The 25816-nt window shown below is 51.8% G+C and overlaps 6 protein-coding genes across 9 annotated transcripts; 5 read left to right on the top strand and 1 right to left on the bottom strand.

Moving 5' to 3' along the window:
- Positions 1-65: 65 nt before the first annotated feature.
- On the top strand, positions 66-5556 carry PV05_11373. 4 transcript variants are annotated; one of them, XM_013454852.1, is made up of 7 exons: positions 66-534; positions 700-826; positions 882-1174; positions 1240-2320; positions 2366-2570; positions 2621-5172; positions 5222-5556. In XM_013454852.1, the coding sequence occupies exons 3-6, from the start codon at positions 1063-1065 to the stop codon at positions 5009-5011; spliced, it is 3789 nt and encodes a 1262-aa protein (XP_013310306.1). In that variant the 5' UTR covers positions 66-534; positions 700-826; positions 882-1062; the 3' UTR covers positions 5012-5172; positions 5222-5556. The 4 variants fall into 4 exon arrangements, with proteins under 4 accessions (XP_013310306.1, XP_013310304.1, XP_013310305.1 ...); XM_013454850.1 differs by having other exon boundaries at positions 66-826; XM_013454851.1 differs by having other exon boundaries at positions 66-826; positions 2621-5556.
- A 1543-nt stretch (positions 5557-7099) lies between these two features.
- Positions 7100-9569, top strand: PV05_11372 (uncharacterized protein). The gene is made up of 5 exons (XM_013454849.1): positions 7100-7296; positions 7349-7608; positions 7656-7922; positions 7978-9171; positions 9223-9569. The coding sequence occupies exons 1-5, from the start codon at positions 7203-7205 to the stop codon at positions 9316-9318; spliced, it is 1911 nt and encodes a 636-aa protein (XP_013310303.1). The 5' UTR covers positions 7100-7202; the 3' UTR covers positions 9319-9569.
- A 185-nt stretch (positions 9570-9754) lies between these two features.
- PV05_11371 (uncharacterized protein) lies at positions 9755-14957 on the top strand. The gene is made up of 2 exons (XM_013454848.1): positions 9755-13878; positions 13926-14957. The coding sequence occupies exons 1-2, from the start codon at positions 10065-10067 to the stop codon at positions 14678-14680; spliced, it is 4569 nt and encodes a 1522-aa protein (XP_013310302.1). The 5' UTR covers positions 9755-10064; the 3' UTR covers positions 14681-14957.
- A 219-nt stretch (positions 14958-15176) lies between these two features.
- PV05_11370 (uncharacterized protein) lies at positions 15177-17401 on the top strand. Its single transcript, XM_013454847.1, has 2 exons — positions 15177-15326; positions 15409-17401. Exons 1-2 carry the CDS (start codon positions 15272-15274, stop codon positions 16779-16781), a joined length of 1428 nt encoding a protein of 475 aa, XP_013310301.1. The 5' UTR covers positions 15177-15271; the 3' UTR covers positions 16782-17401.
- Positions 17402-20358, top strand: PV05_11369 (uncharacterized protein). Its single transcript, XM_013454846.1, has one exon. The coding sequence runs from the start codon at positions 18351-18353 to the stop codon at positions 19440-19442; it is 1092 nt and encodes a 363-aa protein (XP_013310300.1). The 5' UTR covers positions 17402-18350; the 3' UTR covers positions 19443-20358.
- PV05_11368 (uncharacterized protein) lies at positions 20305-25135 on the bottom strand. The gene is made up of 2 exons (XM_013454845.1): positions 21229-25135; positions 20305-21181 (listed from the first exon to the last, which is right to left on the bottom strand). Exons 1-2 carry the CDS (start codon positions 24638-24640, stop codon positions 20946-20948), a joined length of 3648 nt encoding a protein of 1215 aa, XP_013310299.1. The 5' UTR covers positions 24641-25135; the 3' UTR covers positions 20305-20945.
- Positions 25136-25816: the final 681 nt, after the last annotated feature.

Below are 25816 nucleotides of genomic sequence, written 5' to 3'. Positions count from 1 at the left end.
CGTGATTGGCACTTACATTCGTTCTACGACCCCAAGAGATTTTAGAACAATTTTCCAACGTCCGTCACTGACCAGCCTCAACAACAGGGCATCATTGGGTCCCTTCTGGCTGTCAGTGCGAGGGTTGGATAGCAACGATGGCCTGGAAATCCTTCTATGAACGATAGCATACTTTGAGTCAGGATGGATGCCATTTCCAAGGCTCTTGAGAGCCGGATACCCATTTCTAGTTCCGTTCTTTCAGATCTAGGCAAGGGTGTTTTGCGCAAAGCACTATTGGATGCCTCAGAAGATGAGGAAGTACACCAGATCTTGAATGTTTGGCCCAGACTGGTGCTCACCGCCAAATATCCCCAAGTCGTCGACAAGCATCTCACTTCTGCCTCGAACGCCTTGTGTGTATTTCTTAATGGAGGAGCTGCAAGCCATAATCCCGAGGTCTACCGTTTTGTTACTTCTAAAGAGGTGTGGTTCGATGCTTTCCAGTGTGCAGAGAAAGCTTTCGACGATGGGAAGACGAAGCCGGCTTTTCAAGTACTGGAAACTCTATGTGATATGCTTCAGAAGATGTCCGATGAAGACAGTATTGTCGACATCTTAACAACTGCCACACTGCCGTTGTTCACAATCATCCTTCTTTGCTCTCCCCGGTCTGATCTCAAGAAAGCTTGTCTCATGCTGACCTGCTTCTGTCGAAAGACACCGATCATTGACCACCTCGAGCGTCTCATCAGAGAAACTATTGCAAAGCATCCATTGCCCTGGGAACAACGTCTAATGCGTCACAATATCACAACCACGGATGTGTCAGAGATTGGGAACGGTAGTATGCCATCTCTCCTCTTAGCTTTGATCCTTGCAAGCATTGACATCGACGTAAGAAGCACTGCCACTAAGACCTTTTCGGTTCTGTGCTCTCGAGCCTCTGGACAACCGAATGGCGCCGACCTGCAGACTCTCGCCGAAAGAGTCGTGGGACTATACTTGGAGCGAAATCATGAAGCGCGCGGAGAATTCGCCCAGAACGTTCTTCCTGTCGTCCTGAGCGACAAGACACGATTTATGGCCTTCGTGGAGTCGAAAACAAGTTCTTGTCGCAATGGCGAGGCAGAATTGGCGCTGTTTCTATCGACTCTGCGAGCCGGTGCTTCGAATAACACTTTATCTGAGACTGGTATGTGTCACTCAGCTCGAGATCCCAGTCTGCACGTCGTCAGCTAATGGAATATTATGTAACAGAAGCCGTAGCAATCTTGAATACTGTATTCCTTTCGCAGACTTCTGCCCGGTCTTCCCAGCAAGATCATTATCATTGGATCAAACATATATTCAAGCTAGCAAGCTCGGAAATCCAAATCATAATTTATGGACTTCTGGCGGCGTCCCGTGCTGCACATACTATCATCCATGCTGACGGGCTGGATTGTATCGCTTCGAGTTTGAAGTACCTCTACAATGATGCAGACGCTCACGATAGAGGTGAAATCCTAAGCATAACTAAGAGGCTGCTGAAGAGAGTCCAGACCGGGTGCTCGGCACTTTACAAGAGGTCGCAGCACAGCGCAATCGACTCTGAAAATGATGCAAAGCTAGCTTCATATCAATCCTTCACGGCCCGATACTACAACTTTCTACGCTCAGAGCTGGGGACTGGAGTGTCTTATCCGCGTCACATACTAGCGCTACAATCCCTTCAATACTTCTTCAGTTTGTCAGTGGAGCCCGGCATGTTCCTGAGTGACCGCGAGCTTGCGAAGTCTCTGTGCAACCTCAGCCTAGATCCCTTTGAGGATGTGAGGGACTTATCGGCAAGCCTTCTTCAGTTCATAGCCTCAGAGACGCCAGAATTTGTATCTCTTACTGTTAGTCCTGGTCTTTTGCATGACGTCGAAATGCTAGCCCTGCACACTGGGAGGGGTGATCATGCTGATGGCATGGGCAGGCTTTGGGCGGTGCGATCTCACACTAACGGCGTCGTCGAGTCCGCGCAAGCTGCTGCCGAGAGAGCACTGATGATGCATATCTCGAAACTGGAGAATTTGTTGTCGAAAGTGGGAAGTCTACAACCCGGGTCGGACTTTCCGTTGCATGGATCTTTGCTGGCACTCAATTATCAGCTTCGGAACCTGAAAGGGCCAGGGCTGGACGCGACATCCGATTCGGCCCGGATCTTGAATCTATGTCGTCGGATCTGGAATGAAGTCAGGCCTCAATTGTGTGTTGACTCCCCAGAAAGGACTTCAGACCTTGCCGACGATGACGGGACAGAAGGTCCGAAGGATTTGCTCGCTTATTCCTGGAGAGCCCTTCGCGACTCAAGGTAAGTCTCCCTGCCACGTGTACCGGTAGTTTCTGACCTGAACAGTCTTGTTGTGCAATCGTTGGTCATGGCGTCTAGGCCGAGTAAGGAGCTGTATTCTTCCATTGGGGATCTTTGTATGGACGAGTTGATGTCCCTACGGCATCGGGGTGCCTTCTCAACCGTCGCAAATACCTTCCTACTCTGCTGTGATACAGTTCGTAACGCAGTTGACCCGGGTGCCCGAGATCTCATCCACAAATGGTACAAAGTGAGTCTACCTAAAGTATGCTAAATTTTGTGGAGAATTGACAACAATAGATCGCTCTGAGCCAGATCGACGAACAAGCTGACCGTCTCACACGACGCTCTGCAGGACTTCCTGCCATGATGACGGCTCTGCTCAGCCCTGTTGATACAGAGTCCTTTTCACGTGCAGTGTCTGACCTTGTGGGCATTGCTGGACAGAGACCCCAGAACACTGCTCTTGCTGGAGAAGAACTGAGGTTGCCGCAAGTGCATGCTCTCAATTGCTTGAAAGATATCATGACTGCGTCTAGATTTTCGGTTATTGTTATTCGGTTTCTGTCGCCGATTGTGAGGTTGGCCGCTGCCTGCCTCTCGTCCAAAATCTGGGGCATCAGGAACTGCGGGTTGATGCTGCTAAGAGCTTGCATAAATCGCCTTGATCTATCGAACAGGAACGAGAACATTGCCTCACAAGACTCGAAGCAGGCGCCTGCTGTTGACAATCCGTCACTTGTAGCAGTTCAGTTGCTTGAATCAGCACGCCGAGTCTCTGATGAAGACCCCGACAATGCGATGAATGCCACCGAACTCGTGTTTGCAGGCCTCGACCTCCTTGGACATACTCGAAGCAAGGATAGCAAGACTACAGAAATGGGAATCGTCATTGCTCGAGAGCTGTCAAACCCAACTTGGGCCGTAAGGGATCACGCAGCACGTCAGCTAGCCCAGTATTTGTCGAATCTAGGCCCCATGCTGGCTGCACAGAGGCTACTCGAAGTGGCAGCGCCGGCAGAATGCGAGAACAGAACCCATGGAGTTCTGCTCTGCTGCAGGTACATCATGAAAGCGGACGTCCAGCCTCTCGCTGAACCTGACCTTGAGAGAATGTTACCGCTGCTGGGAGATAGCCTCGCCACAACATCCGGCACAATAAACTCCCGCTCACCTTATGTCAATGCGGCATGGTTGGACATCCTGAATGATGCTGCCGTGCTCGTCGCGAATAACGGATGGCGCCAACAGATGCTCAGCACAAGCTGTTCACAGGATTATTTGAGCTCTCTCCAAGCGCTCAACTCTGCCCACAGCACATTTCTGACGCAGCGACTACTTTTGCATAAAATCTTTCGTTATATGCTCACCGACGAATCTATGCCATCTTACGGCGAGACTGTGCAATCTATTGCTACTGAGCTGGCGGACGACCCAGAGGCAATGTGTTTCGTCTTGGACATCATTAACGAGAAGCTGACCGGCCGACCAAGGCTCTCTCTATTCTCTTTATTTGCGCATGTGGTCAATGAGAGCTACGAGACTATTCTACTCAGGCCAGACGTTCTTGGAAAAGCTTTCTACTTCTTGGAATCGTGCTTTGCATCCAGCATCAGGCCTGGCCTTGAATCACTGCGACTGATGAGTGAAAGAATTGATCTCAGACAGCTGTCAACCACCAGAGACTTGTGGAACGCAACCCTGAGACTTGAGGCGCATATACTGGGACTTGTAGTGCTCCCAGGAAATGGAGGCACTGCAGCTAGGCAACGCACCAGTCTATGGCTTGATGCTGTTGAATATGCCTCGATGGACTACCTGGATTTCCCTACTAGGTTGAGCGCCGCAGCTGCCCTATCGACTCTCATTGGACACCTGCAGCCTGCCAATCTTAACTATGATGGGCGCGATATCAAGCTCCGTATCCTGCTCGTTGTATATGATTTGTTGAACGACGACGATGAGGAGGTCCGCGCTGAGGCTGTTGCCGCCGCTGGTAAGCTGGATCTACAACACGTATCTGCCATTGGGGGTCTCGGCCTATGTGCTCTTGCTGCACGAGAAGTTCTCATTGAGGAGCTGCGCCAGCAGTACCGACATGAAGTATTGTTAACTGAGGCTGCATTGGCCAAGGTGATGCGAGTTGGGCGCGATAGTGAGAGTGGCTTCTTCGAGAGGGAAGTCGTGCGACTCTTCGAGACTTCAGTATCGTCAAGGCTTGCTGATATTATCAGATCAAAAACTGATCTTTTTGCCGAGGAGAGACAAAATCTCTTCGTTGACGACATTGGTGAGATTGAGGGTTGGACAAAGGTTCTGTGTCAATCAGCGTACCGACAATTCCCACAGGACCAGCTTCAATCTATGTTCGTGTGGATCTCAGAAGGATTGGACCAAGTTTTGGCCATGATGCAAGTCGAGCAGAAGAGAGCCGACACGAGAGGAGCCTCTTTTAGCATCTCAACATTTGTGCATCCGCTCGGGGCTACCTACGATCACGACTTGCTGGTGGTTTTTCTACAAGTCACCAGCCTTGCGGGTGTGCTCTTGAATTGGGAAGCAACAGCGGATTCCAAAGCTCACTTGCATAAAAGGCTGGAGCAACTTCACCTCTTGTGTACACAGGTACAGTGCAACGAGGTGCTGACCAGGGCAGTCAATCATGCGCTGGGAATGGTGAAAGTAAAGTGAAGGGTGCCCGCGAGAACAATAGCAAGTAAGCCTGAAATATCAGCTTCGCACGCGCACCTTTCTAGACATCACAACGTGCAATTCCCTGTTCGAAAAATAATACTCGACGCCTGCAACGCATGAACAGATCTCGAAACCAAAAGATCCCCCCGAGACACGCAGTAAGTTGAATCCCCTTGACAGGATAACCAGGGGCTCACATCACCTCAGCGACAAGACATTACCACCTTTCAAGAACGGCGATGGAACCTGGCTTAGCTATCCTGCTTTGTTTCGTCCTCATCATTCCCTTCTGCGCCTGGATCGCGTGGCGATTCTTCATGCCAATGATACATGACCAGATGGCAATGGTGGAAGCAGGAGAACAGCGCGCTGCTGAGGGTCGTCCACCAGCTGTGAACAGAGGATAACACAGAAAACCTCCACTGGACAATAGGAGGACGCTGAGAATATGCATTGTGGTTGATGTTGATGACCTGTTAGATTGCGAATCTTCTGGAGCTGTTCATTAGAATTGTCACCCTATGAATGGGAGATCTGAGTGCTGTTACTTGATAATATCAGTTCGATGCCGGGAAGTCGTGCTGATATGGCGGGTTCACTTCGTCTTGCTCTCCTACTGGCCGTCTTCTGATTGTTCCACAACAAAATAGGAAAGCGAAAGATATTGAGCCTCATTTCTCACCTCGTCTATCCGGGTCTACCATCTCATTCTCGTAATCGCTTACCCCGGTCACCACCCTTCGTGCTACCCAGCTGTTCTGGCGCCCCTTCACGTGTCTTCACAAATCGTTCAAAAGTCTCATTCCCAATCTTCCTAACCCGACCAAGAATCTTACTATTGGAAGACGGCAGCATGTCCATAATCACTCAAACAATAACCGCGATCACTACCGCAGTCTTCTCACCGGACATCCTCACGCGAACCGTCACAGCCTATCTATCCACCACGCTCCCTGCAACATTTGGCCAAACAGTCACCATCAGCCCAACCCCTGTCACACCTTCACCCATCCCGACGACAAAATACACTCCATCACTGACGACCGTAGCAACAGTGACTTCGGTCATCACCGTAACTGAGATCGATATATTCCTGCAAAACCCACAGGGTGAAGTTTATTCGACGTGGATGGTACCTCTGACACCAAGCTCGAGCTCTGCTGCTGCGGCCGCGAATGGAGCCCCCCTTGTGTATGTCGTCAATCCACGGGATGACGGTGGGTGGGATACTTGGTCGACAGGGTCTAAGGTGGGATTGATTGTCGGTGTGGTGCTCGCGGGGGTGATATTGGTGGGACTATTGCTCTGGTGTTGTTGCAAGAGAGCAAACTTATGGTTCGTGCATGGATGGCCGTGGAGCAGGCCTGTTGATGCGCCGATGGGCATGGGACCCGGGATGTCGATTGTGCAGCCGACGATGGTGAATGGGCCAGTTGTGCCGTACGGAGCTGGAGGGTAGGGGAGGCAAGGCTATGTTGTCGGTTACGTTTGAAGCTCGAAAAGTACAGGTGGCTGGGGAAGCGTAATGCCGCATGGAAAAGAAAGGGCAGGGAACAGGAGAGGAGGGAAGTCAGCAAGAGCGGACTGAAAGGCTTGAGATGTTGTGATATGAATCTTTCTTAGGTCGACTGAGAATCTGTCGAGACTAATGTCGTAGGACAGAGTCGGCAGGAGGTCATCACTGCTATTCAAATGCTCAGTGGCATGCGGCTGAGATCGAGGAACCTGGATAAATAGGTGGGAATGCCACAGCACCAGAGATACCTGTCTAAGAATTTAGAACCGCTTCTGTCACAAAGCAAGAGCATCAAGCCGTTGCTTTTCTCGAAGATCAAGACCAGAATTGCGGTATGTAGAGCCGAACTTCCGGAGCACAAGTACTGCAGCTCATGCTAGAGATCTTCATAACTAGAACCACTTCGCTTGCCGTGATATATCTGAAGTTGCGAGAGGATAGAGAAATACCACTGCTGTCACCGTCGTTGTAGAAGGTGGTCCGAGCGCAGATGCGGATCGACCAATGACGTGGCGGTGTCATGGGTGCAGCCATTTGGAGATGCCTTGCGCATGAAGCAATCCTCAGTTGTTACTACTTAGGCTTGTATTCACGGCGTCGTCCACTCGCTAGTACTTGAGCTGGCCTGCCTTTGTCTTTCCTCAGTCCTTGTCCGTGTCTGTGCGCGCCATCATGTGGCAGGACGACGAAGACAACAACCCGTACGGGTCATACACCAACCAGGACTCCACCGGCGAGCCAACCAACCCGGCTTTGAGCAGCTCTTGTATGCGCGAAAAGGAAGCAGTCTCTTTATGATCGCTGACACGCTTTGCTAGATTCAAACCAACAAGTCTCCACTCCCGATACCTCACAGTCCTCCCCTACCCAACAACAGTACTTCCCGCGACCAGATCATCCTAGCGACGACGAGGAAGACTACAATGCACACCCCGAGGCAGGACATGCGCCGCCCAAAGGTGGCTATGACAGCAGGGTCCAGCAGATTCTATACGAGAATCCGGAACTGGACATCGTCATAACCGAAGCAGGAAAGAGCTCAGATGGAGGCTATATCGTATACAAGATCAGAACCGGAGTACGGCATCATCTCAGCACTGGGACTGTCGCCGCTAACTTGTTCAGGACATTGAAGTCGCCCGGAGATATTCAGAATTCAGTTCTTTGCGGAACGCTCTGGTAAATCTACATCCTACGCTCGTCATCCCTCCCATTCCAGAGAAGCATACAATGGCAGACTACGCTGCAAAACCGACCAAGGCAAAGGAAGATGTTGGTATAATCGACCAGCGGAAACGAATGCTAGCAGTCTTTCTGAACCGGTGTCGGAGGATGAAAGAAGTCGTAGAGGACGGCGTATGGTGGCGGTTCCTTGACCCTAATTCTAGCTGGGTACGTTTGCTGCCCTTTCAGGATAGGAGGCTTTTGGCCATCTAACATCCTGCAGAACGAAGTCTTGCATGCACATCCTGTGGCATCAGTACCCAAGAATAACTTGAAAGCTCCTCCGTTGGATCCGGCCAACCCTACTCAAGCACATAACTGGCTCCCTGTTCCTTCTTCATCCGCCAAACTAAAATCTACGGGCCCGACATCAAGCAGCGGAACTCCAATATCTCCTCCAGAGCAGACGTACCCATCATCCGCGGCTCATACGACACCCGGTCCGCAGGTCTTTGGCCGCTTCCCTGTTGCGTCAGACAAGCTGAGCGAGACTGATCTGGATCCTTACTTTATCAACTTTGAAGCCTCAACCCGCGAACTGGAGCTCCTGCTGCAGGGCAGCATAGAGAAGGTGAATCGCCGAACTCTTGAGCACCTGACCAAGCTTTCTGCAGATCTGGCCGAACTTGGGGCTCGGTACAATGGCTTTTCACTTTCCGAGCAATCACCAACAGTAGCAGCAGCTATCGAAAGAGTAGGCCAGGCTGTGGACGGCACGTATATCTCGACAGAAGAGCTTGCTCTAGGTTTGGGGGCCACTTTTGCCGAACCAATGCGAGAGAGCGCACAGTTTGCTGGGGTGGTGCGCAATGTTCTAAGGTACCGAGTCCTCAAACGAGTGCAACAAGACATGACTAGAGATGAGCTTGAAAAGAAGCGGAGTCTGCTTGATGCTTTGGAGCGCAGCGAAGCCGAAGCAAAGAGAATTGACACGTACCTATCACAAAGCACCACGCTGGCGAGTCCGCCACGACGATCAACATCCAATGCTTCAGCACGCAGTCCGCCCGAACGGCACACAGGACCAGGACGGGAAGGCCATGAGGAGACAGAGTCAGTTGACTCTGATTTTCCACCAACTTATGGCGACCCTGCGTCATCGTCACCACCTTCTGCTACACAAGGTCAGCCGAATGCTTCTGGACCTACCTCACCCACGTCACATAGGAAGTCGCCTAGTGGGAACTTCGTGACGAACAAGATATTCGGCAGTTTCAGACATGCTGTCAATGGCTTCGTCGACGTTGACCCGGAGAAGACGAGGCGAGATCAAATAGGCAAGACGCGTGAAAGCATGACACATCTAGAGCAAGCTCTAGAGGTATCGGAGAAAGATGTCAAAGATGCGACTCAAGGTGTCATGCGAGACCTGAAGAGGTTTCAGAGGGAGAAGGAGGACGATCTTCAAAGATACATGGTAAGTTCCCCACTCATGGCACTACCACCAAAACTAATGAACCGTTTTCAGATTTCATATGCGAGATGTCACATCGAATGGGCTCGCAAAAATTTGGATTCGTGGTCCGAGGCCAGGGATGAAGTGGATAAGATTGTCTCGAGATAGGCGGGAGAGTCCATCCGTCCAGATCAGTCAGACTCAGGGACTGTGGCCATGCTCTGTGGGAGGGGCTCTTTATCTGCCCGCAGACGTTGTGTAGTCAGTCTCTCCAGGGCCGAAGACGAAGTGGAAATACCGCGATACTGCCACTTGCTCAGAGGCTCCAAAGCCAGCTTTGAGTGTCGAGTCTAAGCGGCATAATGAATAAGTACATAGTGCTTGTGATGACTTCCCTATTTGATGTGCACTGGCTATCGTAGCCTTTGATAAAATCGACGTCCCTTTTGCAGAGTTGGTGAGGGCTTGTGCCTTGGACGCAACGTTCAACATTCAAGTTCACAGTGACGCAGGAAGGCGGGTACAGACTGCGGCCCTCGGTTGAGTGACGAAAGGCTTCAAACAGATTTTCAGATGAAAGAAAAGACCTCGACCAACGACAAATGTCTGGATCACACTTATCAGAAACGAAGGGGTCTTGATTTCTTGTAGACAATTTTGACTTGTCTTTCATTTTGTCTGTACAGATTGTGCATTCACTCAGACCGGGTTGGCCTGGGGCCAGACTGCGATTACCACTGTCAGTGCCTGCGGCAGCATCTGAGCAGGCCCACCGCCTCGCATTTCGCAAATTCAGACCCTCATCGCCTCAATTCTCTCTTTCAACTTTTCGTCGTCTCTGCAGCACATGGTCCTGGCGTATTCGTCACCAGGCCTCATCCTTACCCAGCCCTCCGAGCAATCCCTGCCGGGACATGCCCGCTTCCCAAAAGCAACAAATCTCACAATCCAAGGATGATTTAGGCACGCATCTGCGATCTGCATCACCAGCTGTTAAGAGAAGGGCGTCTGACATGGGGGCTCAAGATCGAGAAACGTATCCTAGCGATGTAGAGATGGAGGACAGTCAGTCGACCATTTTCACACCAGTGAACCCAGACGCGGCACCAAATTCAGATACGAAAGCAAAGCAGCAAGATCTAGGGCAGAGACACCGTGACAAGCCTTCAAGCGACAGCCTCACGCACACCAGTGATCCCAGAGCTGTTCAGCAGTCTGCTGCATCCGACAACAGTGGCAGTTCAACCTCCGACTCCCTTGTCCCAAGTCCTTCGAATCAGTCCACCGCGGGCACTTCCCTAAACACCGATGTCCCTCCCTGCGCTGTCTCGATCCCCTCCATCGATGAACAGATTGCCAAAGTCACCCAATTGATGGATGGCGAGCCGCGTGATGGTCAGAAAGGTTACTTGCTGTCCAGAAAATGGTACCAGAGGGTGCAAGCCCGCGGTTCCCACGCCGGCGAGGTTGGAAAGATAGACAAGTCTGCTACCGAGGGCGAGATTGGACCGGTGGACAATTCTGACCTGGCCATGGTTATTGAAGAATCGACTCGACTGGTAGATCAAGCAGGAGAACCCTACGTCCCACTCCGGCCTGGACTCTCTATCACCGACGACTACGTGATCCTTCCACAAGAAGCTTGGGATCTTGTTGTTTCTTGGTACGGCCTTGCAAAAGACTCGCCAGTCATCACCAGATACGCCATAGATGAGAGTGTGCCAGGGACACCTCCCCATATCGTCTGGGAATTGAGTCCCCCAATCTTCTCATTCCTCAAAGTGCCCGCCGAGCATACCACTCAAACTCAGCGTGAGAAAGATCTGCCACCTCGACGAATGCTTGCATCCAAGAAGAAGCCGTTCATGCAATGGTTAAAGGCAGGGAAGGAATTGCTTCACATCAACCTGAGCTCGAAAGTGAGAGTATGGAGAGTCCTTGGTGGTCTCAAGAGTTCTACGGCTTCTGGCGTGATGACTCCGACCGCTTCCAGGAGTGCCTCGCCTGCCCCGGGAGCAGAGATTGTTGCAAGCGCGGGCGACCGAATGCTACTTGACGTGCATACCTTCGCTGCTCTTACCGTTGGCGAACAACGCGAAATGCTTCCGCATCAAGATTTGACTGCGGATCCCAAATATAACGGGTCGTCCACTCTAGCCTTTGTCGGACTCGGAAGAGATGAGGTGATCGTCTTGGAAGAACAGAAACCTGGCAAGGAGGAATGGCCGAGCGAGAGCAGCAAACTGAGTTTGAGCAGAGGACTTAAGAAGACCGCGAACAATCTTACTCCAAGCGGAAGATCCAGTCCAGCGCCTGGAATGATGACTAGAGGGCGACAGAAGAGAGATGGTAGACCACGTGGCATCACAGGTTTGAGCAACTTGGGCAACACCTGTTACATGAATTCTGCGTTGCAATGCATACGCAGCGTTGAGGAATTGTCACAGTATTTCTTGCATGATCAGTGGAAGAAGGACCTGAATGTGGACAATCCTCTGGGCCATCATGGTGAGGTCGCAAAAGCATACGCCAATCTACTCCATCAGATCTACGATGAGAACGCGATTTCGACCAACCCTAGCAGATTCAAGTCGGTCATCGGAAAGTATGGCTCAAGTTTCTCGGGTTATCAGCAGCAGGATTCGCAAGAGTTTCTCCTTTTTCTACTCGACGGCTTGCAAGAGGATCTAAACCGGATCCATAAGAAGCCTTACATTGAGAAACCCGACTCCACGGATGAGATGGTGCATGATAGCGCCGCCCTCAAAGAGTTTGCCGACAAGAATTGGGACATCTATAAAGCAAGAAATGACTCCGTCATCACGGATCTCTTTGCTGGAATGTATAAGTCTACATTGACTTGTCCGGTATGCCAGAAAGTCAGCATCATCTTTGACCCTTTCAACAACCTCACCCTGCAACTACCAATTGAGAACAATTGGCAGAAGGAGATCTTGTACTTCCCACTTGGCAAACGTCCGTACCGAGTTGATGTCGATATCGACAAGCATTCTAGCATCAAGTCTCTCAAAGAATTCATTGCCTCACGCACAAAAGCCGATGTCGACCGAATGGTGGTCGCTGAATCGTACAAGAACAAAATCTACAAGATCTTCGATAACAATACCATCATTTCGGAAGCCAACATCCAAAGTGGAGACATCATATGTTGCTATGAATTGGAATGCATTCCGACGAACTACAACCCGAACAAGCCCAAGAAGTTCTCGCTCTACACTCTCAACCGCGACTCAGAAGATGACCTGGTGGATGACGACAGTCCAGAGGCAGACCGCCTGCTCGTGCCAATGTACAATAGATTGGTCAGAAACCCAGCGTCGAGAGTAGGCTCGAAACCATTCTTCGGCCAGCCAACCTATTTGGTGCTCACCCGCCAGGATCGGGCAACGTATGATGGTATATTGAAGAAGATCCTGGGCAACATTTCAGGAATGACCACCAGAAATCTGTTTGAAGAAGGCGAGGATGAGTCTGAGGAAGACGCAGCCACACCTGAAGGATCCGACACCGTAATGATGGGTGATGACATGTCAAGCTCTGGGTCCAATCTCCCGACTGCTAGCTCTGTCCAAGGCGAGGACGGTCTGGTCGACGTTTCAATGCGGGATGCCAGCCAAGCTCCCGAAGCGAACTCCGAATCACCGGGTACAAACAGCACTCAGAGCCTGCACAGAAAGTCATCCATCCCTGGAGCGCTTCGACAGCTATTCTCTATCCATGTTGCTTCTACGGGAGAGGGTATACCCACTGGCTGGAACCAGATTTCTGAGTCGCAAGACTATGATCTGATCAATACGCGCATTCCCAAAGTCTCCCCACGTAGTGCCGAACCGAGCACATTGTCGAGGCTAGCTAATGGTGACACCGGCTCCGTGTCTAGCGATGATGAGCTCGGTGACATTGAGCATGAGGACGCTACCAATGATAGCAACGAGTCGGGTTCGGAAACGAATTCAGGCCCAGTATTGCAATCAGGTGCTGACTCAGATCCCGATCTGCCTCCTTTGCGCGACTTCGCGAAGTCAAGGAACCCCAAGTCGAAGAAATTCCAGAGACAGCAAAAGAGAAACAAAGCATTAGGAAAGCGAGTTCCTCGTCGGACACCGCCGCCACCTCCACAACCGTTGCCTAAATCTACAGGTCGTGGGTTGATTCGACCGGGCGAGGCCATTGTATTGGACTGGACTCAAGAAGCGCATGATGCACTGTTCGGTGGTACTGAAGAGGATGAAAGCGAGCTGCGTGGAGCAGGCACGTGGAAGAGCGTCGAACTGTTGCATGACGAAGAAGTGTTGACCAAACGTGCACAGAGATCAAGCCGCAAGAAGAATGGCATTACCTTGGAAGACTGCTTGAACGAATATGGCAAGTCTGAAACATTGTCGGAGCAAAATGCATGGTTCTGTCCTCGATGTAAAGAGCATCGGCGAGCTGAAAAGATGTTCGAGCTATGGAAAGCTCCTGATATTCTTGTCATGCATCTGAAGCGATTTAGCTCGAACAGAAACTTCCGAGACAAGCTCGAAGTCAAGGTCGAATATCCAACAGAAGGCCTTGACCTCTCCGGCATGGTCAGAGATCAGCAAGATGGCAAGAGCCTGATATACGATCTAATCGCGGTCGACAACCACTACGGCGGGCTCGGCGGAGGTCATTACACCGCATATGCCAAGAACTTCTTCAACAACGGTTGGTATGAGTACAATGGTAAGCACTACAGTCTGACAAATTGAGCTTGGGCTGATCTCCCTCAGATTCGCATGTGTCGTCTAAGACGGATCCTCGAGCAGTCGTTACCAGCGCAGCGTACCTCCTGTTTTATCGCCGACGGTCAGAGCGCCCTTTGGGGGGGCCGCGACTGGAGGAAATATTGGACGCCAGCAACGATGCAGAAGCCGACTCTGATATGCCTGAGAACTCACGGGACTCTTCACCTGTAACGGGGGAAGGTCGGCGTCTCGGCGACTCCTCCCACTCTGGGTTGTCGAGCGCTTTCGCAGTAGGTCAAGCTCACCGCGTGGGAGTGGGTGGCTCGGCAATGGAAGAGGACAGTCAGGATCAAGATCTACTAGCCGGCAACGGAAGTCGACCGAAATCGATGGGGCCAGTAATGTCGGGGGATGAATTACCCGGGTATCCTGAAGATGAAGGGGTCTCAATGGATTATCCAGGTTTGGGCCCCGGTTGGAGCTTCGATCGCCTGGGTCAAACACAAGCACCAGCGCCTTCCGAAGATGGCATGTTCGGAGACAAGGGCAGCTCTAACGACAGTACCCGAGTTGAGGGCGATGCGGGAAGCCCCGTGCACAGTCTGTTGGAATTGGATGAAACACCGATCTACAGCGAGGGCCTTACGGGAGATGAATTTGCGAGCCGTAACATGAGGGAGAGTGCACCACCTCCACAAATCCCTGGAATGATGGACGAGGGGGACGATGACCCTCCTGTGGTGGAGCTTCGAGCTAATCCGGACAACGATGAATTGACATTTCATCAACAGAACCAGTGATATTGTTTCGGGTCGGTAGCATTTTTGGAGTGGCATGGTCTGCCTGGCGTTCGGTTGACGGACGAACAGAAAGTTCAGTTGGCTGTTTGGCAGTAAGCAGTGGCCTGTATCATGACACTGGGAAGTAAAAGCCCAGATGATATGAACGGAAATGGGTAGAGGCCACAAGAATATGGACCCTCTTTGGCCAGGGTGACCTTAGTATCGTGCGCATCCAATGTCGTACGCTGAGTAGAGTGATCAATGATCCGACGGGGCAAGGTCGAAGTTCCAGTTATTTTGCCGGTCGTTCGCGAGACATGACTTGTTGTGGTTCCTTACGAGGGCGAGCCTGTGTGAGCCTTAGACACCCGAGACTTAGGTGAAAGTGAAGTAGGGAAGAGATCGGGATAGAACTTCACCTGCAAATGACCGCGAGACGGGCATAGCAGGCTTGGCGTTTTTGTCGCGTTTCCAAAGCCTTTCAACTCTTCGAGATTGTCCTGAACTTGAACCACTTACCTTGATACATGACGACCTACGACATGAGACTGACAATACGCTGAGTATCCTTTGAGGTGTATCATTCTAAGAGGACAGATCTTGGGCGCCATGGCGAACACGCTGACGTCTCGCGAGGAACCCAAAGCGGCCGAATATGCAGGAGGTATGCCGCATCCATGTCCAAGCCAGAAAGACGTTTCCATTATGGCAATCTTTAGAGTGCCTTTGTACTGATTCTCCTACAGATGAAGTTTCTGCGCTTGTGCTCGACCCGGGCTTCTCTACAGTGCGCGCCGGTTTCGCAGGAGAAGACACTCCCAAATCGATTGTTCCTACGTACTACGCATCAACCGGATCCGGTCGACTCTTCGGCGATCATGTCATTGATCTACCGCGCCCAGGGGTTGAAATCAAGAACCCCATGAACAAAGATGGCATCGTGGAAGACTGGGACGCAGCCGAGGCGCTGTGGAAATACACCTTCGCACACAAACTCACGGGCGTGCGCCCGAACCGCGCTCTACAAGAGTGGTTGAACGATCCCAAATCCGTGCCGGACCTACAAAAGTCCATGGCCGAAGCGGTGGACACGGAACGGTGTCTAGAAGATCACCCATTGTTCATGACGGAGCCGTCGTGGAACACGCAAAAGGCACGGGAGAAGTGTGTCGAGATGGCCCTCGAGTCGTGGGGCGCACCGGCATTCTACCTAGGCAAGACGGGCGTGATGGGTGCGTTTGCAGCTGGTCGGCCGACGGCGCTCGTGCTGGATTTTGGCGCGACGCAGGTGTCTGTGACGCCGGTGCATGACGGGATGATCCTCAAGAAGGGCGTCACGCGCGCGAACATTGGCGGAAACTATCTCAGTCAGCAGGTGCGTAATATGCTGGCTGGCAATGAGGCGGGAAGTATCACAATCACGCCGCATTATCTGGTGCAGTCGAAGCAGCCGGTCGACGCGGGGCAAGCGGCGAATGCCGTGCTCAAGACGTTTCCGACGGGATTCCAAGAGCCGGACGCGAGCTTCCGACGGTATCAGGAGGAGAAGGTCGTGCTGGAATTCAAGGAGATTGCGCTGCAGGCGTGGACGAACGCTAATGTGACGTTCAGAGGGCAAGGGGAAGCGCTGGCGCGGGATACGCAGTTTGCGCAGCCGTTTGAATTTCCGGACGGATACAATCAGACGTTCTCGAGTGAGCGGTTCAGGGTGGTCGAGTCGATGTTCGATGGACAGTGTTACTATCCTCCTCCGGCGGGCGATGTGTTGGGACAAGAGTACCCTGCGCCAGACGAGAAGCAGACGATTCCGGGCCTGGTCAAGGCGTCACTCAGCCAAGTGGATGTCGATGTGCGGCCGTTCTTGCTGGCGAATGTGGTTATCACGGGGGCCGGGTCGCTGATTCGTGGGCTGCCCGACCGGATACAGCAGGAGCTCAGCAAGATGTATCCAAGCGCTCGGGTCAGGATCCAGGCGTCGGGGATGGCAGTGGAGCGGAAGTTTGGCAGCTGGATTGGTGGGAGTATCGTGGCGAGTCTGGGGACGTTTCACCAGATGTGGATTTCAAAAAAGGAGTACGAGGAGCATGGGCCGAGTATTGTTGAGAAGCGGTGTAAGTGAGGCAAGGGAAAGGATCAACATGGTGTGGTTCGGGTCCTGCGATCTTTCTCTCCCCGCTGGGCGCCGACTGGTGAGGCGAGGCGAGGCGAGGCGATACGACGCATGACCAGGGCGACAGCAGCATTTGCCGGAGTTCAATTTCTGGGGAGTGGGATGGGCATGGATGGGTAGAGGAAAATCTGGTACCAGTAGCGATTGTCTTGGACTGGGGAAGGGATTGATTGGGCGAACCATACCTAGGTACTACTGTGTAGTGGGCAGAATGCAGAATTGCCAAACCATTACGAGACAAGCAGAGTCACAATGAGGAATGAGGGGAGATGGAATGGAGTGAATGGCGAGAGCGGTGAGCGTGGTGGAGGATGGTGAGGAAGCGGGCTTGTCCTTGAAGGTGATGGTGAGATGTTCATGGATCTTCGATTGGAGGGTACATGGGTTCATATGCAGTTCATATGCAGGGTGGCCCCAGGTGTGCGTTCGAACCAGATATTCGGGTCAGAAGAGGAGAGGAGTTGAGTTGAAAAGGCTCCTACAGTACGACGGACACCTGAGTAGTTCAAGCTGGTCACTGGTATAGGGAGTACTGACTCGACGTAAGTGATACTCTCGATACAGCAGGCGTAAGAAGTAGGAAGAAGAGGATGAGACATCCACCATCCTCTCTCTCTTCTCTTCTCTTCTCTTCTCAGTCACTACGGAGTACCAGCATCACCATCACCATCACAGTAGCTAGTCACTGGCTTATCTTTTCTCGTTCTTGTAGAATTTCAGTTTCGAGTTTCCAGTTCCAGTATCTCGGATGCTGTGCCGATTCCACCAGTCATACCGAGTCACTCGCTATACCAAGTACTACTACCAGTCTACCACTGACTACTACGCACTTTTCTTCCTCTTTTTCCCCTTTGGATCTCGTGTTTGCCCCTCATTTTGGCGTTGCATGGTGCACGATGGTGGCATGCTAATTACTAACTACAGTACTAGTTAATCAAGTCTCCGTAGCACTCGAGGCTTCAAGGCGCTTGTCGCTCATCACATATTACGAGCTACACTGCACATATCCTCCTCTCCTTCATGTTCCTGATCGCCAACCAAAGTTCCTCCCTGCACGAGTCCTGCACGAGTATCTGCACCTATACCTGGTCCTGTTCCAGTTGCAGTTCCTGTCGGCGTCGCCACCTCGTCTGCCGTGTACGAATACCGATTGCAAGACCGATCTGAAATCCTTTCCGCGGCCCCAATCTCAAAGGGCCTGCATGTCCCTCCCCGGTTGAATGCCCCATCGACCATTCAATTCAGCCCAGGTGTCCAGACTACTCGGTAGTCGCCTTTTTTGCCGGCCGTCGCCTCCATCGCTATTCTCCATCTCCATCTCCGTTCCCTTCCCTCGGGTCGTCAAAAGTTCTTTCAACCAACTCTTCTACGAGGTTACGAGGTGGTCAAAACTCGCACTGACCACTCACCTTTTGGCTTTTGCGGATGGCTATCAATTAAACGATTTTCCTCAACGCTTGGACCATCTACTCCACCTCGATCACGACGTTACCTCATTTCTACTGAGTCAAACATAGCATGTCCGACTCTGACACTGGCACTGGCATAGACACAACCGCACTCATACCAACTGTCGTCGCTGCCGAAACCCTCGACTCGCCCATGGAGCCCGATTCAAATTCCAGCCACTCCTCCGACCTAGACAGTTTCGACACTCGCTCCCTCCACGCCAGCGTGCTTGACTACCCTATGTACTGGGGCCGACGTTACCACCGGTACAAAGAAGGCAGTTATCTGTTTCCCAACGACGAGCATGAAACCACCCGCCTAGACAACCAACACGAGATTATCAACCGCCTACACAATCGTCTATACTTCGCACCCCTCGACCCGGACACGACTCGCACTGTTCTCGACCTGGGCACGGGCACAGGTCAATGGCCCATTGAACTCGCCGACTCAAACGCCCTTCCGCACGCAACCATTACAGGCATCGACCTCTCGGCCGTCCAGCCCATCGATGTCCCGAGTAACGTGTGCTTCGAAATTCAAGACTGCAGCGAACACGACTGGCTCCGTCCCTTCGGAAGTGTCGATTACTGCCACGTACGCTTCCTGGCCGGCAGTCTCGTCGATTACGAGGACATGATCCGCACGGCGCGCAAATACATCACCCCGGGGACGGGTTGGATGGAGATCCAAGAACTCCTCCCGACGCCCGTGTCGGACGACAACACCATCCCGGAGAACTGGCCACTCAAGGCCTGGGACGACAATCTCGAATACGCGTCCACAAAGGCCCTTGACCCGCCGAGGCCCGTCCGTGTCGCGGCCGACGTGAAACCGTGGATGGAACGGGCTGGCTTTGTCGACATCCACGAGCATGTAAGCAAAATCCCGCTGGGCCCGTGGCCCAGGGACAAAAGGCTCAAGAACATCGGTGAGTGGTGGATGAGTAATTGGATGACCGGCCTGCCGGGCTTCACGTACAAACTGTTCGGTGGCGACGGCCTGCAGTGGACGAGGGAGGAGATCGAGGTCATGTTGGCGGATGTGCGCAAGGCCGCGAAAGATAAGGATGTCCATGCTTATCAGCGCTATTATGTCGTCTATGGGAGACGGCCGACCAAGCAGGAGGAAGAGCAGTTGCGGAGGAATGGGTATGGATGAGAGTCTGGATTTCCATTGGAAATTTTTCAGAGAACATGGACCTGGACGCCTGCTGCTCCGGTCTGACTGGCTGGCTTGCTGGCTTGGGTACATGCACCACGGCAAGGCGTGGCCGCACTCGACCACCATTGAACAGTCTAACGTACTACCTCGAATGCCCCGGGGAGAAGTCTCCGGCTACCGATGGAGGTCTCTCAGACGAGGCGTCGGGATGACCGAATTGAATCGAGGCTAGGCATGTCATGGCATGACTTACTTCTTATTTTCGGCCAAGAAGAGAAACAAGGGGAAAAGGAGCTTCTCCTACTTCTTTTTCGGCCAGCCTTTGGTGGTGGTGGGGAGAGGATGAGTACCGCACTGCGTCAAATCTGACGCCAGCCAGTCAATGCTCGGCGCAAACAGCAAGAAACCGAACCAGATCCAGATACGCCCAATAGACCAGGTAGCAATACGGAGTACAACAGAGACATTTAAGGGGGTGGTAATGTAATGAAGTTGGATGGCACGGTTGGCTACGGAAACACGGACACGACGATACGAAAAAGGCGTTCATTGGATACCCCGGCACGACCGACGAAGAGGCAATGGGCATATATACATATATATATCGGGATATCTCTTTCGGACACTGGTGGCTTTACCATGAGCCTTTCCCAAGAAGGAGGGCGGCCTATTCACTTAGTATACGAGTACTGTACACCCTCCAAAGGGGAGGCAAACAGCTTTGTTCACGCTAGATCCACCAACCACGGAGACGGAAATGAAGGTCAAGATCAAGAGAAGTAAAGAGAAGCACGGCTGCTGGTGTGACATACCCCCTACAAGTAGAACAAACAGGGGCATACGGCATGAAGCGGAGCGGCCTATTTGTAGTCTGATGAGGAAAGCCTGTTTGGATCAATCAATTACATTACAGCATGCACCCGAGTCTAAGCTCAAGAGTGACGCTCTTCTGTCTCCCACTATGCCATTCGACATCTCAGTCGCTAAGGGACAATGGCTGGTCGGTCCATTTCAAATGCGTAGATCGACTGAATTGCAGCGCTTTTCTCCTTGCTCTGCTCCCATCCGCGGCTCGTGTTGTGCTCCATCTCAGTCCTTGAAGCACGCAGTCGTCAATCGTCGATCACAGACTGCCTTGCAATCCACCCTCCTCATCTTGGCCAGACCAAGTTGGATCACCACGCATTTCAAGAGCCGACCGAAACTTCGACAAAAAATAATCAATATCACCACCATAGCGCCACGCAATAATCCCAGTCACAAGCGACATATCCCGCCCACATATTAGTAGACGAGTGTCCAGGTCGATATCGGTCTATGTAAATCCTGCACCTGGCGCTGAATACAAGACCCGTGAGGAAATCGTGGCTCGACCTTTTGTCCACCTTTTTGGCCGATTCTCGCAAGTCATAAAACATCGTGGGTATCATGGCATCATTTCATTTTCCTCTGTGTTGCTTTTTCCAATCACAATTCCTCGCTGGATTCACTTTGGCTCCTTCACACTCTCGGCACACCAGGGTTCGATCCCATATTGCCGAACAGAGCTTCTGGAGGTACACGTTGTATGTTCGAATTCTTATCCGCATATGGAACACTCGGTACGGACTTGTAACCCGCTCGGCGACGTTGGATGCGATTGAGAATGATGCCGATTAGTATTATGAGGAAAATTGTCCCCAGTGCTGCACATAGAGCAACAAGGACGGCAATGCCTTTAGAATGCCCAAATTTATCTAGTACAGGTTAGCCATTGCAAGTATGCCACAAAGCAGTAACTTACTACTTGATTTGAGATTGTTGGTCTTGGATGTGAATACTTGACTGATACTTCCAGGATCTCCATCCGACGTGGTAGCGAGAATCAGGGGCTCCATGGTCGTGCCGTTGAAGATTGCTGCCGCTGCACTGCCAAAGTTGGGAAGGTTCAATTGTCCAGTGATCAAAAGAGCTCGGTCATTGTCGAGATATTGTGTCGAGCCATGTTTCTTCGACAAAGGCATGATTTGCAAGCCTTGGATGGTAGTCCCGCTACTGAATGCATCGGGAACCGGTCGCGTGTTGTCTCCATCAATTCCAATCAAAAATGTCGAGCCGTTGTTTGCTGTACCCGCTATCCACAAATGATCGGCGTTGTCGGTAACAGGGCAGAATGCTGTCACAGCACCAGGCACACCTGGGCCAGCGGTTGCAGTCCATGTCTGTTTCTTGGTGTTGTACACGGCCAGCGAGGTTTGATTGCCTGCCACTGTGAGGTTGCCAGTCGCGAGGAGGGTCGAGCTAGATGTCCAAAAGAGAAACATGACCGTGCCATCCAACTCAGTTCCCACAGTATTCCACTGGCTTGTAGCAGTGTCATACATGCAGACGGAAGGACAAGAAAGTCCCTGGGAAGTCTGGTCAAAAGCTCCACCAACGTAAACAGCCGATGTACCAGATTGGGGGACAATAGCATTGACCAAGACATTTGTGCCTTCAAGGGATGCAGGTTGGACAGTGCGATACCCGGCAGTGCTCATATCAAACACGACCAGACCTTGGACATTGGTATTGTCAAATTGACCAGAAATCCTGCCACCAGCAAAGAGAAGGTTGTCTACAATCGCCAACGTAGCTATTGTGGAATTAGAATCGAGACCTGCAGGAGCGCCAGTAACAGCATTGTTGTGAGAACTGTTCAGAAACATGAGATTTTGGATTGTCGATCCATTTGTTGCTGTTGCGCTGAATTGACCACCGAATATGGTCACATTCTGTCCGTTCTTGTCGTAATATGCGACACTGGTAACACCACTCACGTTCTGCGCCTGAATTAAAGCTCGTTTCTTGGAATTCGACCGAGTACTGCTCGAGGTGATATCAATGGGAAGTTGCTGAAGAGCCACCTGACCGGATTGCGACCTCATTCCAGCAGCCCCACTAATGGCCAGTCCAAGTGAATTAATCGTACCAGCTCCGAGCCACGTATTATTTGGAAGGAAGGTTGCGGCATAAAGTTGACCTTGCAGAGCTTGCTTTTGGATGTCGAGGTGCTCAAGCCAGGATTTTCGTGATGGCACCCAGATAGCCAAGCCATTTGCACGGGCCGAGGAAGTTGAGCCAGAGCCCTGGATCTGGTCAAATGTGCCACTAAATGCGATCACTGTTTCCGGGATCGATCCAGAAATGTTGAGCGTCATAGGAACGACGGCTTCGACTGGGCCGTTCAGGCCGGCGGAAAGTGAAACCCACGCATTTTTCGAATATTGATATGCCGCAACATTGTTCAAGCCATCAGCTCCGCCTTGATGAGTGTTCGTAAAATTTCCTCCAACATACAAAAAGTCGCCCAGACTGTACAAAGCTGAAACGGCAGCATTCAGGCCGCCGCCAGGCAAAGACGTTGCATTATTGTCGTGGAAAGCCATGATGTTTTCGAACGCGTCATCGGAAAATCGACCACCGACGTAAATCGTATCATCTCGAGTCGTCAAGGCTGACATGTGGGCATTGGGATTCAACATTGTTCCGGCATTGTTGATGGCAGATTGTGAGAAATCTGTGTTGACAAAATCGCTGTCCGGATTGTAGTCAAACAAGCCATTCAAACCTCCAGTGGTCGAGATAAATCCGAACTTAACACGAGATGCTACAATGAGTTGATCATTTTGAAGTCCAGAGGGCGTGATTGTGACTGACGGTCGAAAACTCGAGGTGGTGGCATCAATATGTCCTTGATATACCTGGTCGTATTTGTCGAAGTTGTTCGTTTGGTAAATGAGGCTGCTGAATGCTTGACCCCCATCACTTGTCAGTGTGCCAGAGATGTTAACAATCGCACGTGCCGAACAAGAGCTGTCTTGAAGACAGCCAGGAGTGTAGACAATGACCGAATAGTTCCCACTCTTTTGTACGTCAGGTTCAAAGACAATCGAGGTGCTGTTGACTGTGGTGGGACCAACCACGACAGTCATGTAGTCGGCAACACTTTGTCCAGACGGAGTTGTGTACCATGGGCCCGTCGCCGTTGCCTGTGAGCGGAAGCCGTCAGTCAGGCATTGAGGCTCATTAAATGCTTCGACTGCATAGGACAAGATGTCGCCTTGGAAAACCTCGATACCGGCCAGGCCGCCACCATCTCCATACCAATCCGAGATATCGATGGTAAAGCTGTTCATTCCCACCAAGTTGACGAACTCGAAATCTTGGAACGGCTCTGACGCATTCAGTGCCAGTGGACATGTTGCATCACAATACGCGCGCGTGCCCGTCTCGGAGTCGATGAAGGTGAAATTCATGATTCCCTCGATGGGGTGGGCCGTGAAACGCCAGGTCTTGGTGCCTCGGCCATCCTGATTTACGTTCCATAACCGCAATTTGGTAGGTTGAAAGCCGAAGCCAAAATCCGCGCGCCAGGAACCCGGCGTGTTGTCGGCTAAAAGGAAAGTCGTGTTGGTAGTTGAGCTGTTTGATGGACAGACAACATTTCTCGGATCGCTCACACCTGCCTGTGTTGAACCTCCTTGTGCTGTAATGTTGGCAGTACTCAGATTGATAACCTGAGTCTGCTGATTGTTCAGAGAAGTGGTGGTCGACATATTGCCCAAGCCCGTAAACGAGCCTCCAAAGACAATGTGTCCACTGGGAGCTTTTGTGATCGAGTTTACTGGTGCATCGAAACCGGCAAATGGCAGGCTTGACCAACCTCCATTTTTCCACGCGACAGCGTTGCTTGAGTTGCCAGCCTCAAAAGAGCCTCCCAAATACACCATCCCATTGTCTTGATCGCAGTAAAGTGCCGAGACGGTGCCTTGTATTCCAGCAAGGGGTTCCACCACTAGGGTAGTTGTGTTTAACAGTGCGGCTGATCTTGCTGCGACACCGCCAATACTCGTGAAGTTCCCCCCCACAACCACGCCTGACAACGAGCCATCCTGCAGTACGAGCGGGCAAAGAGCTTCAATGCTGGCGTCTGTGGATGATAGAATGTCGAATGCTCCGTTCGACAGTTGCGACAATACTGACTGTGAACCGTTGTTCTTACTTCTTTGTTGTCCCGAATAAACCTGGATTGCGTCAAAGTTGCCTGCGAGCGTGACCTCACCGAGAGAACCCAAGTCAAGATTAGGCGGAGGTATCGACTGGCACACTCCTTGCGTTGCAAGCAATAACAGAGCGGCTGTCGCCCGTGGGCCGAACCGCGACAACAGGTGCATCTGGCGGATGCGTCTGCGCCGCAGCGACGGACGGAGGATGTCTGTTATTGCTCTGACCTTGGTAGAGACATGTGTGTGTGTGTGTATGTGAAAAGTCAGACTCTTTTTCTGGACTGGGTTCTAAAACTGGAGTCGGAGGTCGGGCGGTCGCGGTGGATTTTGGAATGATGACGGGCTACGCGTAGTTAGGATCTCGAGGAGCAGGGATTCGTTGAAACAATATTCGTAGCGGGAGAGCGAAACGGATGTGCTTCAACAGAAGCTTCCAGAGGTGTTGATTAGAGAAGTGTGAGGTGAGGTTAGGTGAGGTTATGGACGACGGAGAGGAAAGAGCGACAGTCGTGAACTGAACGAGGGTTACGAAGGTGAAGATCGGAGCTGGCAAGTGACGAAGAAGATTGTCCGTAGCGTGGAGAGCCAGGGAAGATGCTTGGAAAGGACTTGCGCAGGTGGAAGAGCCCAGTGAGAGTCGTGAGTTGTGAGTTGCTGGGAGAAAACAAACGACTGGCCTGCACTCCACTTGAGCAAGCCACTTTCTTAACCTCGTACTGGGTGGTGGTCGATGGGGTCGATGACAGGCTGGTGCAGGCACAAGGAACAATTACCACGGCCACCAGGGCAACTTCTGGCATTTGGTGATGGTTGCCCCCCAGCAAGCCCTAGGTGGGTGCCGGGTGGCCCAGCTGCATGACACCCAGTCACGTCGCAGCAACGCAATCTCGCATTCCTCCACTCACTCTAGCCATTTGCCGTACCACCAATCAATCCACCAAATTGCACCTTTCCACAACATTGCTCAATCGAAGTTCCATCATCAACTGGACATCGACCGGCCACAGAATATTCTACGCGGCTCGCCACAAAATCCTTCCAGATTCCAATCGTTGTTCTACGGTACATAACAGCTCTCAAAAAGTCTGGCTGTCTCCCTGCAGCAAAAGGGGACTGCCAACTAAACTACGAGTATGATGTGCAATCTCCCGTTAGGAGTCCACTACTGCCAACTGGATCAGTCGTGTGGCTGGGCTTGCGGCCGACTTCTCTATCGCATCTTCCCTGGCGGGAAAGTGCATAAGCGACTTCAAACATGTCGAGTCAAAAGACAGCTTTTCTTTATGAGCAAATCTGTTTCCGTCTTTGAGAGAAATCTCGTCTCAAGCAAGACCCGATGCTTGC

This window comes from Exophiala xenobiotica (assembly GCF_000835505.1).
Source record: "Exophiala xenobiotica strain CBS 118157 unplaced genomic scaffold supercont1.7, whole genome shotgun sequence".
NCBI lineage: Eukaryota > Fungi > Ascomycota > Eurotiomycetes > Chaetothyriales > Herpotrichiellaceae > Exophiala > Exophiala xenobiotica.
This window is presented reverse-complemented; position numbering and strand designations above follow the sequence as displayed.

What these genes read in the sequence shown, in the direction of transcription:
- PV05_11373 (XM_013454853.1), top strand. Translation starts at nt 184, where the DNA reads ATGGATGCCATTTCCAAGGCTCTTGAGAGCCGGATACCCATTTCTAGT. An exon ending in TAACACTTTATCTGAGACTG is followed by an intron (nt 1,175 to 1,239) that starts GTATGTGTCACT and finishes ATTATGTAACAG; the next exon opens with AAGCCGTAGCAATCTTGAAT. An exon ending in AGAGCCCTTCGCGACTCAAG is followed by an intron (nt 2,321 to 2,365) that starts GTAAGTCTCCCT and finishes TGACCTGAACAG; the next exon opens with TCTTGTTGTGCAATCGTTGG.
- PV05_11372 (XM_013454849.1), top strand. Translation starts at nt 7,203, where the DNA reads ATGTGGCAGGACGACGAAGACAACAACCCGTACGGGTCATACACCAAC. An exon ending in CCCGGCTTTGAGCAGCTCTT is followed by an intron (nt 7,297 to 7,348) that starts GTATGCGCGAAA and finishes ACGCTTTGCTAG; the next exon opens with ATTCAAACCAACAAGTCTCC. An exon ending in TATACAAGATCAGAACCGGA is followed by an intron (nt 7,609 to 7,655) that starts GTACGGCATCAT and finishes TAACTTGTTCAG; the next exon opens with GACATTGAAGTCGCCCGGAG.
- PV05_11371 (XM_013454848.1), top strand. Translation starts at nt 10,065, where the DNA reads ATGCCCGCTTCCCAAAAGCAACAAATCTCACAATCCAAGGATGATTTA. An exon ending in CGGTTGGTATGAGTACAATG is followed by an intron (nt 13,879 to 13,925) that starts GTAAGCACTACA and finishes GATCTCCCTCAG; the next exon opens with ATTCGCATGTGTCGTCTAAG.
- PV05_11370 (XM_013454847.1), top strand. Translation starts at nt 15,272, where the DNA reads ATGGCGAACACGCTGACGTCTCGCGAGGAACCCAAAGCGGCCGAATAT. An exon ending in AGCGGCCGAATATGCAGGAG is followed by an intron (nt 15,327 to 15,408) that starts GTATGCCGCATC and finishes ATTCTCCTACAG; the next exon opens with ATGAAGTTTCTGCGCTTGTG.
- PV05_11369 (XM_013454846.1), top strand. Translation starts at nt 18,351, where the DNA reads ATGTCCGACTCTGACACTGGCACTGGCATAGACACAACCGCACTCATA.
- PV05_11368 (XM_013454845.1), bottom strand. Translation starts at nt 24,640, where the DNA reads ATGCACCTGTTGTCGCGGTTCGGCCCACGGGCGACAGCCGCTCTGTTA. An exon ending in CAACAATCTCAAATCAAGTA is followed by an intron (nt 21,182 to 21,228) that starts GTAAGTTACTGC and finishes AACCTGTACTAG; the next exon opens with ATAAATTTGGGCATTCTAAA.